The 20061-nt window shown below is 40.8% G+C and overlaps 2 protein-coding genes across 2 annotated transcripts; both read right to left on the bottom strand.

The window, feature by feature from the left end:
* Positions 1-883: 883 nt before the first annotated feature.
* Positions 884-12412, bottom strand: LOC139392615 (protein rapunzel-like). The gene is made up of 3 exons (XM_071140714.1): positions 12295-12412; positions 3003-3092; positions 884-2613 (listed from the first exon to the last, which is right to left on the bottom strand). Exon 3 carries the CDS (start codon positions 2561-2563, stop codon positions 1388-1390), a length of 1176 nt encoding a protein of 391 aa, XP_070996815.1. The 5' UTR covers positions 2564-2613; positions 3003-3092; positions 12295-12412; the 3' UTR covers positions 884-1387.
* Positions 12413-12793: 381 nt separating this feature from the next.
* LOC139392608 (protein rapunzel-like) lies at positions 12794-17566 on the bottom strand. Its single transcript, XM_071140702.1, has 2 exons — positions 17159-17566; positions 12794-14877 (listed from the first exon to the last, which is right to left on the bottom strand). Exon 2 carries the CDS (start codon positions 14806-14808, stop codon positions 13624-13626), a length of 1185 nt encoding a protein of 394 aa, XP_070996803.1. The 5' UTR covers positions 14809-14877; positions 17159-17566; the 3' UTR covers positions 12794-13623.
* Positions 17567-20061: the final 2495 nt, after the last annotated feature.

A 20061-nucleotide genomic window follows, 5' to 3' on the forward strand; every position in this document is an offset into this window, starting at 1 on the left:
GGTATACTGTCTGATATGCTATAGCTGTCAGCCAATCAGCATTCAGGGCACAAACCACCCAGTTTATAATGTTGAATATGGAGTCCTTATTACTTAGTTTAAGGGGGTGCAATGAATTGTGTTCTTTTCATCCCCTTTAAAAGGGTTTAAGTTATTGCCAATGGCTAGTTTGTAATACGCAGGCCATAGACGTCAAACCACCACTTCATAATCATTAATTTATTGCATTTACAGTACCAGTCAAAACTGGTACTGTATATAGCCCCTTTCCAGATGCTCCAAGCGCTGTAAGGAGGGTGTGTGTGTGGGGGGGGTACGATGACGACAACTCACCTCATCCACCACCAATGTGAAGCACCCATAAAAGTATTAAAATCCCTCAGAAAATAAAAGTTGCAAACTACAGTGAATGCATGGAAAGTGGAATGGGTTAAACATTATGATACTAAATGTAAATAGTTCATAGGGTTGTGGAACTATGGACTGAGTCGAGATGACCTGTTGCACATCACAACAGGTAAAGATGTGACGAGCGTATCTATGCTAGGCATTCATGAGCACATCTTCACAGCAATAATATGTCTTAACATGCCTTTGTAGTGGGTTGATTGATCCAATCACATGGAATGGGAGCAGGTTCACTGAAGCAGTGTGTCCCAAAATAACAGAGACAGGAATAACAAAACACAATGTCAGTTGAGTTGTTGTCATATCACAGGAAGTTGGTGGCACCTTACTTGGGGAAAACAGAATGGTGGTAATGGCTGGAATGGAATATTCCGTTCGCACCGTTCCAGCCCTTTCTATGAGACGTCATCCCCTCGGCAGCCTCTACTGTGTCATATGAATGTAAATTGCAGCAGCTGAAAATGAGTCAAAGGTGTTTTTTTTTTTTTTTTACATTTAAAAAGAGGGAAAATGCAATTCTAGTTATGCAAACTTGAGGGATTTATTTTTACAAACATTAGGCTTTTATATGTACACACTCCATAAACATTATGTGATTTGGTCAATATAGAACATGTATCAAGACACAAAGATTAATTTAGATTCTCAGAGGCATAGATCATGACTATCACAGTTATTATGTGTGGTTTATTTGAAAATGTCAAGCAGATTTTATTTACACTATTTTAGTAGGGGGCATACATAAAATAAAAACATTACAAAGAATAGATTAACAGGTAAAACAGTATTTGGTAAGTATCATGCCTTATAATAAATGTTAGCCTATGTTCCTCCTCATTAGTATAGCTGGGGATCAGAACTCAACTGAGAAAGAGAGAAAGTACTTGGCAATGTCAGTCTTAGTGTAAAGATCAAATTGGACTGAATATAACATTGGGAGCTAAGGCTAATTATTAATTCATTTTTAAGTAAGAAAAAGTCAATTGTAGTGAACACAAACATAGAAGTTCTTGTGCTCCTCCCAGTAGTGTAGCTCTTCGGCAAAGCTCCAGACACAGGCCAGGTCTTTGCAAGTCTTGACCGTGTGGACTGCACATGGACCTGGCAACTGCTCAAACAGGAGCTCAGCTGTACCCACTACGGTGAGTTTCTTCTGACCCTGGATCAGCTGCTGGATGTGGGCCTTGTTCAGAGGCTCGGGCGAGGCACTGTAGGAGACCATGACGTTCAGCTTCTCGTCTGTCGCTGGCACCTGAAAGCGATTTTTTCCTGTGGGGCACTGGATGTCTTTTTTGTTGGAGAACAGGCCCGAAGGGGAGCTGAATATACGGACAGACCAGCACACCCAGTCATACTTTCTTTTCAGCTTCTCCAAAATGGTGTCTGCCAGCTGCTGGTTGCTCAGGTCAGAGTGGTCCCTAACCAACCTCCGGGAATCCAGTTCAGACTGCTTGGGGAAGCTGGTGATGCAGTCCTCAATGACAGCATTCATTTTCACCTGTACATCCTTCATCTTTTCACCCCAGTCTTGAAGAAGCTTCTCTTCGTCATCGCAGTCCTTTAGAGCGGTGTAGCCCATCAGAGCGATGAGGCCTATGCAAAAGAGTTTCTTCAACCTGGCACAGAAGTCTTCCATTGCGCGTCGACTTTTCTCTTCATAGTTAAGAGTAATTTCCAACACTGACTCTCCAGAGAAGTTGTCTCCCGTCACGGCACTATAGAGGGTGTGTAGGTTTTTGTCGCCACCTGTTTTGACAAAATGCTCCATGAAAAGCTTCTTCTTGACCTCACGAAACTTGGGTTTGGCATTGAGGATGTCCATGTACTTGCGGAACTGGTTGGAGATGTTCTCCTCTACAGAAAAGTAGGCAGCGTCCGCTCCGCTCTTCTTGATCTCCTCGTTAATACGCTGCATCTCCTCTGAAACCACCTCCAGGCGTTCACGAACTTTCTGGAACTGCTCCTTCATGAACGCAGCTTCCTTGCTCTCCACATTGTCCAGGGCCAATTTCACGATGGGAGCAGCGATGGCGAAAACAGGGAAGAGGTCACCTGCGATACTGGCCACCACCTCAGCTCCCTGTTCAAACACTTCCATTACAGTCTCTACCACGTTCTTCTTCTCTGCTACGATCTTCTGTAGCTGGCCGGCCATCTTTGCTGGTATTGTTATTATTCAGTGCACAACAAATAACAGTATAACATCTGAAAAAAAAGAGCATAAGGACATGGTCAAAAGGATGTTTGAACTCTTTTATTTACATTAGACATGATAAAGTCTATGGTCTACAGAATGACTCGACTAAACTGACACTTAATAATAGCAGAGTTTACCAAAGTCATTCCTGGGGCAGCACTGAGTTTGTGAAACACTGGTCTATAGAATGACTCTTGACAAAGACAGAAACCTTTCTACTGACACTTAACTAAAGCATTATTGAAGATCCATTTAAAATATAGACAACCAATCATCCCCCAGTTCAAGCCCTTAGTTAAAATGGAGGAAAGGTTCAACAGCAATACCAAAGTCTTAACAATTAGGCCCGTATAGTTGATTACCTACCTCCCTATAGAATATTAGTATCTGAACTTACGTAGAGCTGTTCAGGTATTGTTGGACGGTGGCCTGCTTCCTTGCTCACACTCTCAACTAGAGTGAATCCCTGCTGGCCTCACAGTGAGAACTGATAAAGAAAGAGAGAGAGGGAGCAGTGTAAATTGCAGTACACAAGCAAAGCCTGCTGGGATTACAGCTGGACAATCAAAGTGAGCAATGAGGGAACAATGCAAAGAGAATTCACAAGTGAGGGAAGACACGTAGGGGTAGATACTTTATGGAGTTTGAAATGTGTACTTCAAGGCAGTGTTTTAATGGTTTTATGGTATAGAAATGTTTTAAGTATTTACCGTTTACTGTCTGCATTATACACTCAATTCAAGTGTGTTGTATATCACATCAACAAAGTGCCAAATGAGGAAAAAACAACCAACCAATGATCTGAAATACGGTTTGAAGTATGCACAGCAAGCAGGAAGCCAATTAGTAACTTCAAACACTATGATGCACTAGAGCAGACTATGACTGAAGGGGTGGTGGATTGTAAGTGTACATTTGAAGAAATCACATGCAGTATCTAGCATTGGAATAACATAATACAAGCAGGAATTAAGACTAATTTCAGCCTGGAGGCCATTTTAGATTAAATACTATCATTGTTTGTTACAGAAGTAGTGACAGAACATTTATTATGCCGCATTTAAAAAAAAAAAAAAGTAATATACAGTATAACGTATACACCTCTGCTGCAATAAATCATTGCAAATTGTATTTGACAACTGGCATGAAATTACTTTCAGGTCAAAGTACAATGTTATAAGCTCACAGTTTAAAAATAAAAACCTAATCCATTCTCCTTTGGCCCTTCAACTACCACCACCATCCCCACCACGGTTGCTCGCTCAGCCAGTCCAGTCAATGCCATGGAGAGTTTGGGAGTGATAAACTGTCTGTTGGAGATTAAACTTGCTGAGCAGGAGTGCATTTTCCACAAAAATGCAAGTAACCACAGCAACTAGACAACGGAAACTATTCTGTCAGCGTCTCAGTCTGCCTTTCTCTGCTGCTGAGGTCTGGCCCAAGGGGGTTTACACTGCAAAAGATCAGGGAAGATGTCACCCTCATTTCTCAACCTGATCCATCACCTACATCTACAGCTGTCAAGGGAGGCACAGTCTTTATGGCCGTAGAGAACAGCGACTACTAAAACAGATTGGTCTAAGAAAATCCAAGAACTCTAGAACAATCTCAATACAGCCAAAGCTGACAACTCTCACGCATTTGACCCTCTTCTCACACCACACATCTCGCATTGAAAAGTACAGATTTTATTTTTTTAATTAGTTAGTGCGCTAACATTTCAACTGTGCTCCAAATTGTTTTGAAATTGGAGAATCTGTGCCACTGAGGTATAATAAGAACTGAAGAATGTGTCCAAGATGTCCGACCGTTGTTTTCAAGATAAACCTACTCAAGTTCACATACGTCGATTCATGGACCGTTAATATCGAGGTGGCATCCCGTTTATACGGACAAACATCACATGCGCACAGGGAGCAGTGTCGACGTCATACAAACCCATGGCAGACATTGGATGAATATAAAAATGTTCATAACTTCGGCTGAGTAAAAAATAAATTAAAATAAAAAATAAAAAATTGGCCTCAGCAACAATTATTTGAATAATTTAATGGATGTTTTGTGTACAATGGTGATGGCACAGCTGTCTAAGGCACTGCATCGCAGTGTTTGAGGCATCACTACAGACCCTGTTCACATCCCAGCCGTGATAGAGTCCCATAGGGCGGCACACAATTGGCCCAGCGCTATCCGTATTAGGGGAGGGTTTAGCCGGGGTAGGCCGTCATTGTAAATAAGAATTTAACTGACTTGCCTGGTTAAATAAAATACAAAAAACAAAAAAATGTGGCAGTGTATGGAAAATTGTCTTTCTGGGCTGGGTATCAGCTAAACTACAGTACCGAAGCAAAACTGTAGGAGCAGTATAAATCATGCTTCTAGACCCGAACCCTGGCCCCTTGATCTGCGTCTGCAATTTAACATCACAAGCGGAACCTCTATCATTGAGGGGATTCATCTCGCCTGGGTGCGCAGGTAGCCGTGTTTTGCATAGGCTGAAAGTTGATTGCATTTGGAATCAGGATGCCTTCCGGGCTTGGGACAGGTGCCCCGTTCAAAGCCCAGGGTTAAGTCGGCTCAAAATGAATTAAGCACGTGTAGTAATTAGTAGGGTCCTGTGTTTTCCCATGCAAAAGTGATTGCTTTTGATAAACAAAAGGCTTTATCTGCCTTCCCAATGAAAAATATCTGAGAATTTTCTGACATTTATTTTATGGAAAAGAGATTTCTAGATGATGCACCATGCTGTCTTGTCGACAAAACGACAGAGCGCCACAGATTATTCTTTGATTTGAGAATGGCGCTCCTCCTTCCCCGCTTTCGCCCGATGGCGTGACGGCTCAGCATAATCGAATCCGTCCATTGTCTTGCCATAGCACTGTGAGCTGCGGCACATTGAAGCATTTGATTGGTCTTGTTATGTAAAGGATCAAGGGGACTGGATGAGCATTTTAAAGAAACGCTCCTCAAGATGAGAGCGGAGTTGAAAGGAGAGAGAGAAAGTTCTCAGCTGAGTTTATAAAACTGTAAAAAGAGCAGCACGGTAGCGCTGTTTTATGTACAATGTTGCCAATAAAATGAGGCTTTGTTTGGGCTCCCGATTTGTGCAGCGGTCTAACGCACTGCATCCCAGTGCTAGAGGCGTCACTACAGACTCTGGTGCGATTCCAGGCTGTATCACAACCGGACGTGATTGGGAGTCCCATAGGGCGGCCCACAATTGACCCAGCGTCGTCCGGGTTAGGCTGGGGTAGGTCGTCATTGTAAATAAGAATTTGTTCTTAACTGACATGCCTAGTTAAATTTAAAAAATATTAAATGTTGCTGTTATTCCCGTCCCTATAGAGAGAAATAGTAATGCTGTATTTTTGTGGGCACTCCGCCATGTTTAGTTGGACAAAGCCTATGGGAAAGATAAATGACGTTTTTGTAGGGTTTTTGTAGAAATGCCAAAAATAAGGTCTGTGATAAACAAAGACTGAGGAGACCTTACGCGTTTTGTTCTATGAGATAATGTTCCTCAGCTAACGTCACTTTTTGAGAATTTTAAACAAATTAATTCATAAAAAGGTCATGTTAACTGACTGCTATTATCTCATAAGACAAAACGTATAAGATCTCATCTCATAAGCCTGTGTTAACCTCAGACCTTATTTGGGGCGTTTATTCAAAACTACATTTTTTCCCCCATAGCTGAACGAACTAGAGGTAACTAATTTCCGGGTTTTAGGACTATAAACTGGCGAGCTCTATTGCAGAATGCAGCCGTTTGACAGCACATACTAAAGTAGATGTAATCCGCACTTGCAAAAGTCCCCTTGTTTTAGCAGGGAAGTTTGGTAGGGTGACCTTTTTGGTCAGATTGTGAACTCAAAAGTTTGATTCAAGAAGAGGGGGGGGGGGGGGGCAATAAATATACCAATTATTTGATTAGGGAGGGTGTAGGGGCAGATTTATGTAATCTTGTCTTCAGGAGATTTTATCTATTTAATTTAGCCTGATCAGTGGAATAATTGTAATTCTTAACAATGGGGTAAAATATAGGGTAATTAGTGTGCTTGTCAACAATGACACTTATTCCCCATGCTTATTTTTATTATTCCACTTCTTCCAATTTTGACAGTGTAATCACACATTTGAAATCTGATATGCCTATGTCTGAAAATTAATGATGAGGCTATGTATTTTTGCAGCCATTAATGGACAGTTTTGAAAAAGTCACAAATAAGCATTGGATGTTAAATACTCCAGGCCTCAAATATAATTTTTCACATTTTACTATTGTGCAGTCAATAACACAAAATAAAATCTGTATATAGTGTGTGGAAATGAATTAAGGAGGTAAGGCAATAAATAGGCCATGGTGGCAAAGTAATTACAATTTAGCAATTAACACTGGAGTGATAGATGTGCAGATGAGGATGTGCAAGTATAAATACTGGTATAAATACTGGTGTGCAAAAGAGCAGGGAAAAAAAAGAAAAAAATATGGGGATGAGGTAGGTAGTTGGTTGGATGGGCTATTTACAGATGGGCTGTGTACAGCTGCAGCGACCGGAAAGCTGCTCTGACAAGCCGATGCTTGTAGTTAGTGAGGGAGATAAGTCTACAACATCAGTGATTTTTGAAATTTGTTTCAGTCATTGGCAGCAGAGAACTGGAAGGAAAGGCGGCCACATAGGTATTGGCTTTGGGGATGACCAGTGAAATATACCTGCTGGGGCGTGTGCTACGGGTGGGTGTTGCTATGGTGACCAGTGAGCTAAGATAAAGCGGCGCTTTACCTAGCAAAGACTTATAGATGACCTGGAGCCTGTGGGTTTGGCGACGAATATGTAGCGAGGACCAACCAACGAGAGCATACAGGTCGCAATGGTGGGTAGTATATGGGACTTTGGTGACAAAACGGATGGCACTGTGATAGCAAATTGGATGCAGTCTGAGTAGAGTGTTGGAGGCTATTTTGTAAATGACATCGCCGAAGTCAAGGATCGGCAGGATAGTCAGTTTTACGAGGGTATGTTTGGCAGCAGGAGAGAAGGAGGCTTTGTTGCGAAATAGGAAGCCGCTTCTAGATTTAACTTTGGATTGGAGATGCTTAATGCGAGTCTTCAAGGAGAGGTAACAGTCTAGCCAGACACCTAGGTATTTATAGTTGTCCACATATTGTAAGTCAGAACCGTCCAGAGTAGTGATACTAGGCGGGCGGGCAGCGATCGGTTGAAGTGCATGCATTTAGTTTTACTAGCGTTTAAGAGCAGTTGGAGGCCACGGAATGAGTGTTGTATGGCATTGAAGCTCTTTTGCAGGTTTGTTAACACAGTGTCCAAAGAAGGGCCAGATGTATACAAAATGGTGTCGTCTGCATAGAGGTGGATCAGAGAATCACCCACAGCAAGAGTGACATCATTGATATATACAGAGAAAAGAGTCGCCCGAGAATTAAACCCTGTGGCATAGAGACTGCCAGAGGTCCGGACAACAGTTAGGTCACCTAACAGTATGAACTATGAAGATAAATGGGGGTCAATCAATTCACATATGGTGTCCAGGGCACAGCTGGGAGCTGAGGGGGGTCTATAACAAGCGGCAACAGTGAGAGACTTATTTCTGGAGAGATGGATTTTTAAAAGTAGTAGCTCAAACTGTTTGGGCATAGATCTGGATAGTAGGACAGAACTCTGCAGGCTAACTCCCCCCCCTTTAGCAGTTGTATCTTGACGGAAAATGTTGTAATTGGGGTTGGAAATTTCAGAATTATTGGTGGCCTTCCTAAACCACGATTCAGACAAGGCTAGGACATCAGGGTTGGCGGTGTGATCTAAAGCAGTGAACAAAGCAAACTGAGGAGGCTTCGGATGTTAACATGCATGAACCCAAGGCGTTTCCGGTTACAGAAGTCAACAAATGAGAGAGCCTGGGGACACACAGGGCCTGGGTTAACCTCTACATCACCAGAGGAACAGAGGAGGAGTAGGATAAGGCTAAAGGCTATAAGAACTGGTCGTCTAGTGCATTCGGAACAGAGAGTAAAAGGAGCAGACCTCTGGGCGTGGTAGGATAGATTCAGGGCATAATGCACAGACAAGGGCATGGCAGGGTGCGAGTACAGTGGAGGTAAACCTAGGCATTGAGTGACGATGAGACAGGCTGTTATGGCTGCGATCCCCAGTGAAATATACCTGCTGGACCAACATCAGGGGGAATTTCAGAGTGACAACTAAGAATACAACTTCGTAACATTAAACATTCTTGAAAATGCAAGTGTCTTACACCCTTCAAAAGATTAGAATCTTGGTAATCAAACTACGTTTTCCAATTTAAAATAGCTATTACAGACAACAAATCCCATGCTTTTGTTTGAGAAGAGCAATCAAGAACAGAAACATTTTCCGCCATGACAGTTTTTACACATTCACATCTGAAGGTAAAATTATGACTTACATTCTGATATCTTGCTCTTATTTCTCTTCCTGAGTGTCCCATTGATCAAATGAAGTGCCGTTTCTTTGATAAAATAAATTTTTATAGCCTAAATCTAAACATTTTGTAAACCGTTTGTGGCGTGAATTCCATCTCTAACAATTTTTTACGGAGCATTGGGCGTGATTCGCCCCTGTAAACAATCGTTTATCTAGTCATGGTGGGTTTCAGTGCATTCCTCTGGATGTTTGCAACACAGCCAAACGTCATTGGTTTTTTTGCGGGGAGAATTGACCGAAGCGAGCTGATTTGAAGACAACGATAAATGACTACCTTACGCACCAATTGTATTTCGGAAAGTTGTAGTTTGTAATTTTTTTTTCTGTGTGTGTGTGTTAGAATTTTTTATATGTTGTATATAGTTATTTGCACTGCTGTATATAGTTATAGGTCATTTCACCAATTCGGCCACTTGGGTACATTTGGGCAACTTGTGTGGGACACCTGGGTGACTTCATGCTAAATGTCATGTAGCTCACCCATTCCTGAAGTTATCAGTCTGAAACTTTGCACACCTACAGTTGCCCTCTTGTGTTATCCATCAAAAGATGATACTACAACAATAAAAAACAGAAAACGTATGCTCTTTCTTTCTCTATTCTTCCACCAGATCTACTGTGTTATATTCTCCTACATTCAATTAACATTTCCACAAACTTCAGAATGTTTCCATTCAAATGATACCAATAATATGCATATCCTTGCCTCTGGGGCTGAGCTACAGGCAGTTAGATTTGGATATGTCTTCAGGCGGAAATTGAGAACAAAGGGATGCAGCCATAACAGGTTAAACTAGGTGCGGTCTCCGCATGTCTGGGGGGTGGGGCAAGGGAGCTAACCGAGTCATGTAGAGCGGAACTTGGGGCTCTGCAGTAAAACAAAACAATAAGAGCTACCCTGAACAACAGTATACAAGGCATATTTATATTGACATAGGTAGTAAGATTATGGCAATGATCGTCAACTAGTAGGGTTAAACCACCTTAATATTGATATCTATTAGATTTTTCTTAAAGGTTGGTTGATTGAGAAATGAATTGTTATAACAAGAACATTCTCAAACACCCAACACTTGGGAAACATAGATCAGGAGTTGCCAACCCTCCTAGAGTGCCAGCAGGATTTTCTTCCAGCCCTATTTGAAAGAGTTCACCCAAATGACAAAATCCAAAATGGTTGTGTCTTCAACTAGACTGCAATCTATGATTTGGTTTCACACTGCCTTCAACCATTAATATTAGAATTTCTTGTGCAGAGCATTTGTGTTGTGGTAACACTCCCATCACGTGTCACATACAACTTTCCACCTGGGAACAGGTATCAATCCCTGCTTCCAACCTTCCCACTGTTTTTCCCAATGTGCCTGTCTCCCAATCTCATTTCATTACCGTCTGAATAAAGTGTCAAACTACCCCAAAAATCTAAAAGTAACAAAGTCGTTGAATTTTGAGTGTTCATTTAATGTTCACAGATTCCGGAATACACCTGACCTGTGGTTTTCATTTTTAAAAATGTTCTACTCGTAGGCCTAAGCCATGTCAAAATATGTAGAATTGCAGGAAATGGGCTTTAAAACAGTACAATTTTCATGGGGGAGGACCCCCAGACCCCACGGCTAGGGCTTGTGTTAGGGGACAATGAAATTCACATAGCAAAATGTCTTCAAAGGTTGGCAGCCCTGTCAATGTAATTGATTAGAATGTATAATCCAGCATACTAAATATAAACAGATGGTCTGATACTATTAGATCAGCAGCTATCATAAAACAGATGGGGCAAATGGCTTTGAAAAAGACACAGCTCTCATTGATACAACATTTGCATTAGAAGCCAGTTTAATGATGGAAGCGGAATGTCATGCATTAGGATAGAAAAACATCCATCTAATTTGATGTAGCCATCCACACTGCCATGCTAAAAAAAACTAGACATTTCATCTCTCCATTAAAACCTTAACTCCCAGGGGTTGTCTCATTGTCTGAGTGTATGTGAAGTATCTCTACTTCACTAAAGCAGACAAATTATCCAGGGTAAAGTGATTAGGCTTAGACACTAGCCAACACATAGGTTGAATCAAAGTCGTTTACACATCATTTAAATTAAATTACGTTGAACCAACGTGGAATAGACGTTGAATTTACAGCTGTGCCCAGTGGGTACAGACTCAAAAGTGCTATAGCTGTAGCTCTACAAGGGAGGCATATCTCAGGCCAAATAATTCACCAAATAACAAGCAGGCCAGTCAACCTTAAAATGTACATTAACTGATGTCCACTGAGGAGCAGTTAGGCCTACTGAAGTAATAATTGTCAACATCATAACTGATCCATTTGTATATTAATATCTGGCCATCAAGATAGACATTTTATAGTGTCTTCTTTTCATGGTTCGAGTCCTAAATTAAATACAAATCATTGAAAGCTGCAATAATAAATGGCAACATTTGAGTGGCCCAAACAATCAGTAAGCTACAGTATCTTTGTCGATTGAGGACTAGTTGAGGGAGGTGGCCAAATCATCCTGTGAAGCTTGCCCACATATACACTGACCAGACATGACTGGCTGCATTTAACAAATGGACATAGCTCTTTGCAAGCCGAGAAGAGAAAATCATATTACACTTGTTGTTGTTAAAAGCTGTTCATGTGGCCTCTTAATGGGAAATGCATCGATTAGCTCGTTCAACAAGGGCTCTAATTGCTTTATTTCAGTACCTTGTTTAACTCCCTATATAGTCTGCATATCTCGTGGATTAATATGATAAGGCCTTGCAACAATATGTCAATTGATTAAATTCAGCACTGTTGCCACCGCAGTAGTACTTGTATCGTGACAATATATAATTATGGCCACGAGAAACACTTCCTGGAGAAGGCCTGCACATTATGCCACCGATTCTAGGCTACCAACGCCCAACCACTGTTTTGACAGAAGTTGTGCACATAGTTACATTGTGTGTTTTGCGCAACTTACAGTAAAACATAAGCTATTATTTAAATGCGCACATTACATGATAAAGTAATGTTTTCAAAGATATCGTAGGATCTCAAAAAGTCATGACCAATTTGACCAGTCTCGTCGTTAAAGAACTGCGCAACTAATGAAAACAGCTGCGATAACTTTTGGAAAATATAGACAGAACTGTGTAAGCCTATTGAAGACACTTTTAAATACTCATATGCAATTACGTTTGGCTAAAAACTCACCTTTTCATTCGCTTTAGTTTGAGGAAGAAAAGCAAATGATTTAGCCGATCTGTTTTTCTCTTCCTATTGGTCTCATATTACAGTTAAAGTGACACACCCATCGACAGAAGCTAAACTTGGGTGGTGGTTAGACAAGTTGTTGAACAAATGATAGCATATTTTCCTGGTCAACATAGAAACTATAATAAATTACACTCCTTTGACAAATAACTGACACAAGTATTTTACCAAGACTATTATAACATTTGCTGAGGATAATTGTGTTTATATTGTGTGAGCTGATGACTGTTTAGGGGGTAATGTAAATAAACTGTCATATATTATCAGTATCAATGTTTATGACTACATGTACCTCTGCTTAAACGTTTTAACATACAGTACCCTCATGTTTTTTTACATTTCTTCAGCTGCAGATAGAAATAGAACATAAACGTCCTAATTTACTATTGCATAAAATTCCTAATGTACTCTTGCATAATGATGACCAGCGATAACAATGTCCTTTATATTGTGGTTTATTGTGAATAAAGAAGACCATAAACATGAGAAATGATAAGGATATCAAATGTGTGAATATAGACAGAGATGTAATGTTGTAAGGATATAGATTTGGACAGTGTGATGCATCTATCAACAGCATTTTCCAACAGAGCTTGAGTAAGTCCTCAGTACATTGATGAGGAGAAATGGTTGTTTGCTGAAAGCTTACATAACACATTATTACGCTGGCTGGTGTGCTAATTTACAGTATGGTCATCATGAAATACTGGAATGCAGGTAAAATAAGGTATTTTACTATTCTATTTGGTAGGAATAAGTACTAAGTTCTCATATGTTGGCATTGTTGTTGAGTAGATAGCCACAGCCTGGCATAAAATGTCTCACATATGTCCATTCATACACATATACAAATCCTGATAGTTTAATCCAGGTGTGCCAAACTCATTTTGACCAAGGGGCCGCATTCAGTCTTCAAAGAGATAGAGGCGCCGTACTAAAAATTGGTTATATTTCTTTGCCGTGAAATTTGCATAAGTCCACTATCCATTGTTTCCCCCCAAAAAATCTGGCCCCTGCAGGCCATGTGTTTGACACCCCTGGATTAAATTATCACAAACTACACAAAAATCTATAAAGCCAATAAACAAATAAAAATGTTGCAGTCTGTAACAAGAGATTACATTTTACACAACCACTAGCTAAAGCATCAGCTAGGTTTGCGATATCAATAAAAACACCTCTAAACTCAGTTATAAACATTCATGAATTGTATTTGTAGTTTTCCCCATTATAACTACTCTATTTTCCATTGCACTGTGTAACAAAAGGCTACTCAGGATGAACACATAGGTAAGCTTTTTTGTGTTTTCCATAGTAATAACAATCCTCTTGGAAGTTGTTGGACTCCACCACTTCCTTGTAGTGGCTGACAGCATGCACCAAGCAGTTGGGGAGACTTCTGCTGAGGACCTGAGCCACATTCATCATGTTCCCCTTCAGTTTCTGCCCCTCAATCTCTTGCTGGATCTGACCCTTGTTGATAGGCTTAGGCTGAACACTGAACGAGATCACCACTTTGATGTTGTTCTTGGTCAACACATCAAAGTAATTAGCTCCTCCTCTACTTCCATGGTACTTCTTTCCAGCTAGCCAGTTGAAAAAGAAAATGCGCTCCTTGTCATTGAAGACCCTGATAGACCAGCTCACCCAGTCAAATTTCTTAATAAGGGTGTCTAATAGGGATTTGGTGAAGTCAAGGTCAACACTGCCAGGTTTCTCCTGAAGATGATGTTCCATGTCCAGTTTGGCCTGATCCGCAAAGTTTTCAGTGCAATCGTCCACCGCTGCTTTCATGCGGTTCTCAACATCTTCCATACGCTCCTGCCACTTCTTCACCATCTCATCCCCCACAACCCCTTCCTTGAGGCTGGCGTAACCCATGACAGCAATGATGCCCACCACAAAGAGCTTCTTAAGCCTGGCGCAGAAATCTTCTACCGCCCTTCTACTCCTTTGTTCTGTGGAAACCACTGTCTCCAACATGGGGTCACCTGAGGTATTGTCCCCGGTAACGGCATTATAGAGCGCGTCCAGGTTCAAGTCCGTGTCCGTGTTCTCATAATGGCTGAGGAACTTCTCCATCTTCTTCTCTTTGAACTTGGGCTTGGCGTTGACAAAGTCCTGGAACTTTTCGTACTGGCTGAGCATTTGTGCCTCACGGTCAAAGTTCTGCTTATTCAAGGAGGTCCTCTGCAGCTCCAGGGCGATTTGTTCGATCTCAGCCTGGATGCCTTCCAGTTTCTGGTTGACCATGCTGAACTGCTCAGTCAGGTAGCGGGCATCCTGCCCTTCAGGGTTGCTGAGGATCTCAGAGGAGGCTACGAACACAGCCTCAAGGACGGGATGGAGCTGGCCCACAGTGGCTGCCAGGACTGCGGAGGCCTGTCCCATGATCTCCACTCCTTTCTCGATCTTGCCTCTGTTCTGCACGAGCCATTCTGCCACACTGGTCATTTTGAGGGGTCTATCACAAAGTAACAATGGCCAACAAGGTCTTCAAAGATTCTCCAACTATGTTGATGTCTGAAAGAGAAGCAAGAGGAACAAACCATAAAGCTCTTGTGGAGGTTTGTTGAGGTGAAATAATACATTTGTTAAGGCAGCAATATCCGATTTTGTGTATTTTTTTCTTCTTCTAAGGATTAGCTAGCTATTAGTTTGAAAAAGTTTGTGTTGGAGATGACTCGATCATCATCACCTCCAGTGGTGTAAAGTACTTAAGTAAAAATACTTGAATGTCATTTTTGGGGGTATTTGTACTCGACTATTTATATTTTTGACAACGTTTACTTTTGCTGTACTACATTCCTAAATAACATAATGTACTTTTTATTCAATACATTTTCTCTGACACCCAAAAGTATTCGTTACATTTTGAATGCAGGACAGGAAATTGGTCATAGAACATCCCTGGTCATCCCTACGGCCTCTGATCTGGCGGACTCACTAAACACACATGCTGCATTTGTAAATGATGTCTGATAAAAACAAGTTAAATGGTGCCGTCTGGCTTGCTTAATACAAGGAATTTGAAATGATTTATACTTTTACTTTTGATACTTAAGTATATTTTAGCAATTACATTTACTTTTGATACTTACATATATTTTTAAAACCAAATACTTAGACTTTTACTCAAGTTGTATTTTACTAGGTGACTTTCACTTTTACTTGAGTCATTTTCTATTAAGGTATCTTTACTTTTACTTAAGTATGAAAATTGGGTACTTTTTCCACCACTGATTGTATCCAACACAGAAAACATGAACAGCGTCTAACACAGATTACATCAGACAGTTGGAGTCAAATAGAACAAGCTACTCTCAGCAGAAAAACAAATGGAGAACATGTTGGGACATGCAAGAGTCTAGTTTCATGCCACACCCAGAGTCTCAGGTATATGACAGGACTCGATCACAGCTTCGGTGGCACTGACTCACTTCAAAACATGATTTAAAATAAACATACTGAATGTTTATGGCAACTCAGAGCAAACATCAAAAGCAGTGTGTGTACTCTCGCTTTATGACGTGGAGAGTTGCGCAACATTGCAGTGCTGGCTTTTTGGAGTTGAATTGACAAACCTAACAATAGCCAAGACCCAAATCAAACACAGATGTCCACAACCTGGGAAAAAAGGGATTTTTCTTTGTGAACATGTGATTTTCAATGTAAAATACACAAAAGAGATGAGCTCACACACATCTCATTCCCCTGAGACAATATCCACTACAGAAAAAAGGCACACCCAGAAGGAAAAAAATCCCCCACTGCACTTGTTCTGTAATGAAAAACACACTTTTCTCCCACACACTAAAATATAAGTTAATTGAAATGCAATTGGGTCATTGAAATCACAGCATCTCCATGTACAATGTAGCATCAGTCATTTACTTTTTCATGAAAAACACGAAATACAGATTCATATGTACACCCATAGACCATGGGCTTACCAGTAATTGCTGGATGGCAAGATGAATGGTGTCATTTTACATGCTTTCCCAGGGTCTACCACTGTACTAATTGCGTCAGTCCTATTAAATAAGCTAACATCACCAGTTATTGCTATCCCATTTTAAAATGAAACAATGTCCAAAAAAATTGTGTTAAGAGTGTATTAAATAATTGGAATTTTGATGTAATTTGTAGAATTCACTTGTGACTCATCACCACATTGAACTGAAAGCATTTTAATAACAAATAATAGTGAAGAAAAATACTTACTGAGAAATTGTCCTGGTTTAGGATATGTCAAGTCTTCACTTGTAAAACAAAAATAGTTGACTGTGAGAATGCTAATCCAAGGGTACAATTAAGAGGAAGAAAAAGGCGAGCCCCAAACTATTTCTGTAACCAACAGGAGGTATTTTGCCTTCTTTTCAATATCACTCAACTTCTCTCAAATCCTTTGAACATAGGAGTGCTGAATAAAATCTTATTTCTACCGATTATTTTCCATTCTACTGGGGGAAGAAACAAGCCTAAAGAACTCTTATTGAGACCACATCCTTGAGTGATGAGATACCAGCAAGACCACATCCGTTAACAATGGTATCCCAGCATCTCAAATTGCACTTGAATTTCACCTGTTTGCCTTGTCAGTGCACAAACAAAGTGGATCTTTCAAAACCAGTTCCTCACTTTTTCATATGTCTCAGAGGTAGCCTATACTTCTCAAACAAGTTCAGTTTGTCAAATGATAGAAAATCTGGGTAAATAAAAGTTGACACCCTTGATGCTAATTCAAACTGCCCAGATAGTTAAACAAAATGGAGCACGATAAAGAAAAGAGGAAGAAACTCACCTCTGATAGTCCAATAAAGTATCCAGGGGGGTGCAGTCCAGTTATCCAACAGTCCAACTGTGCCTCTGAGCACCAGCCTCCTAGTGTTGGGATGTATATGTAGTCTCTCTCTCTCTTCTCTGTCTCTCTCTCTGTCTCTCTCCCTCGTCACTCCCCCGTTGGAACTCCTCCATCCCCTCTCTGCATTCCAACAGGAACCCACTCTGAGGGATGAGGGGCAGGCACTGAGACAGATAACATCCTGTAAACATAGCCCATGCAAGGACACCACTGCCATTCACACAGGGTGTGAAGGATTGTGTGTGTGTCTGTGTGTGTGTGTGTGTGCATGTGTATGTCCAAGCGTTCAAGTGAGCAAGAGAGCCACAAACAAAACCCTGCTTGTTGTGTCTCCATTGAGGTTGCTATGGCCACTGCTTCTTGCCTCTTTTAACAGTGTGCCTGCTAAATGCCACTGAGTTCTGTAAAGTAAGCATGATGTTTTACAGATAAGCAATTGCAGTTCCCTAAACAGAGGCAGTTCTCAGTATTTTCAAAATAGCTCACATAAGGGACATCAGAGCTAAAACATGTGTAATTTTGAACTCTTTTAACCTTGAAAATGCATTATCACTGAAGGCAAGCTGTTGGACATTTGGATTGAGGCGTAGTAATTTGGAATACACCCTGTATAAGTTGGAATACACCCTGGAGCTGCAGTGCTCTCAGAGTCACTCCGTCACAGTGCTGAGCAGAGCAGTGAAAGGACCTTTGTGTCTCTGCATCCACACCATGGGAGACAGAGCTCACCCACTGTCTTTGTGCTTCAGCTCTGACTGATATGACCAATCAGTCCAGTTAACACTGGAGAGAAGAAAGAGGCAGAGATAGAAGAAGAGGAGAAGGGGTTATGTGTTGTGAAGTCAGGACGGTCAGTCATATTGAAGAGGATTTGGTACCCCCCAGTGTTTTTTGGGTCTCCCTGTATCGTCCCGCTGTCAGATGTCGCACTATGCTAACTCATTACCATCGGAAAGGGGAGGATATGCTTCGCAGGGACTCAACGGTATGTGGCGTGATGGGTGGTATTGACTGACGCTGGGAAACATGCTGACTAGGAGGTGTCAGTGTGATGAAGCAAAGCTTACTTCCTGAATCCTACTTCCCAAATATTCCACATTACGTAATTTGAGATGTCCCCTATCCTGTCAAAAATTACAGTTCACTATCCAGTGTGCTAAAATCCTAAATCATTCATCCATTACCCATTTACCAGCCGGTTTTGTGGTTCATTTTTGAAGAAAAGAGAACTGAAAACTACCGATTGGAAACTTCAGAAAGATTCCATCTCACGTAAAATCTTTTCAATGGAAAATAGGGCCTCATTTACATAAACATGGCATTTGAAGGGGATTTAAGCATACAAGGTGGAACAATTGTAAAGTCATTAAAATAATGACAACTAGGTGAACAAGGTGTGCCAGATAGGTCAATATATTTTTAGCTGATGTTTTGTCTGGTTTTACTCAGCTAATAGCCATAACAGCTTAATAATCCTGTTCAACAACTTTAATGTTAATAAACAGGTCGAATAAGCATTGTTTCTCTTGTTATTTTATGTGCATAGTGAATGTGCAGACATTATGGCACACTTTGAACCTCTTTGTCTTCTCTTTTATGATCCTTGTATGCCGGTTTAGTCGGTTTAGGTTTATAACTAAAATCTCAACAGAATCTCATGATTGATGGTGAGGCACAGAGGCACATGTCCAAATGCTTATGCTGCTATCCCTAATAATTCCAGACTTGATTAGGATGTACAGTATATTACCTCAAATGAAAGTGTAAGGGAAATGTTAATGTTTGTGCTATTTCTGTGTTCTATTCATGTGCTGTTCTAAATAACACATTTCTGTGTTCATGCAAGTGGCTGATTGTACAAATCCTCACTATTAGTAGCTGCAATTTGGCAGTATGCCCAGATCTTGTTTTGAGAATGAACAAGAAATCTCAGTTTCAAGGTCTCAGCTTAGAGAGAAAGAAGCCTCGTGAGGTATTGGTCTGTCACATGTAATGAACCAGTATTGGTCTGTCACATGGATGAAACAAAACGGTAATGATGAATTAATTATGTTAAATTATGCAAATATAACTTGTCTGTGCATAGCCGTATATAAGACAACTGCTGGGTCTGCCCAGGCAGAGTTCCTGATTGACATGTTTACTATGGTTCATTGAGTTGGTTGGAACCTCTCCAGCGCTCTGACAATAAACAATGATTCATTAAGATAGACTTTGAGTGCCCCTGTGTAAGAATTTCCACGACAAAAGGTTATAGAAGAAGAGGGGGTAAAGATAATGGAAGGCTGTGTTTGGGCAATAAATATACATATTTTTGCATAATGGGGATAGACATGATGTCCTTGGTCTATAATTTGTTAATGTTAAGAGAGGACTTAGCACCCGACATTCCTGGATTTGAGCAACTCCCATGGGAAAACAAATGTGGGTTGGAATGACAGTTTACTAGAAAAAGGGTTGAGCAACAGACATGAAAGTGCTTCTCAGGCATAGTGGGTGCTATGAGACGTGAGATACAGCTGGAGGCTCCAAGGTTGGGTCACAGCCAGATACTGTAGGTGCATCAACATCATATGTCTGTATCATCAACATATGTGAGTGCTAATATGAGCATAAACTGTGATACCACAATATAATATCACTTCATGGCATTGTATACTGCTTAGTTATTAGGTCACTTATGTCATGTACAGGTGTGGTATCTCTTAATTTGATCACTCTGTTGTCGCTAAGAATTTTCCGGCACTGCATTCAAATGAGCCTCGTGATTTACATAAATTCACTGAAAACCCACAGTTTTCCTTCTCTCTCGCTCGATCAAATGCTAAAGCACCAGACAGAAT

The sequence above is a fragment of the Oncorhynchus clarkii genome, chromosome 3 (genome assembly GCF_045791955.1).
Source record: "Oncorhynchus clarkii lewisi isolate Uvic-CL-2024 chromosome 3, UVic_Ocla_1.0, whole genome shotgun sequence".
In the NCBI taxonomy this organism is placed as follows: domain Eukaryota; kingdom Metazoa; phylum Chordata; class Actinopteri; order Salmoniformes; family Salmonidae; genus Oncorhynchus; species Oncorhynchus clarkii.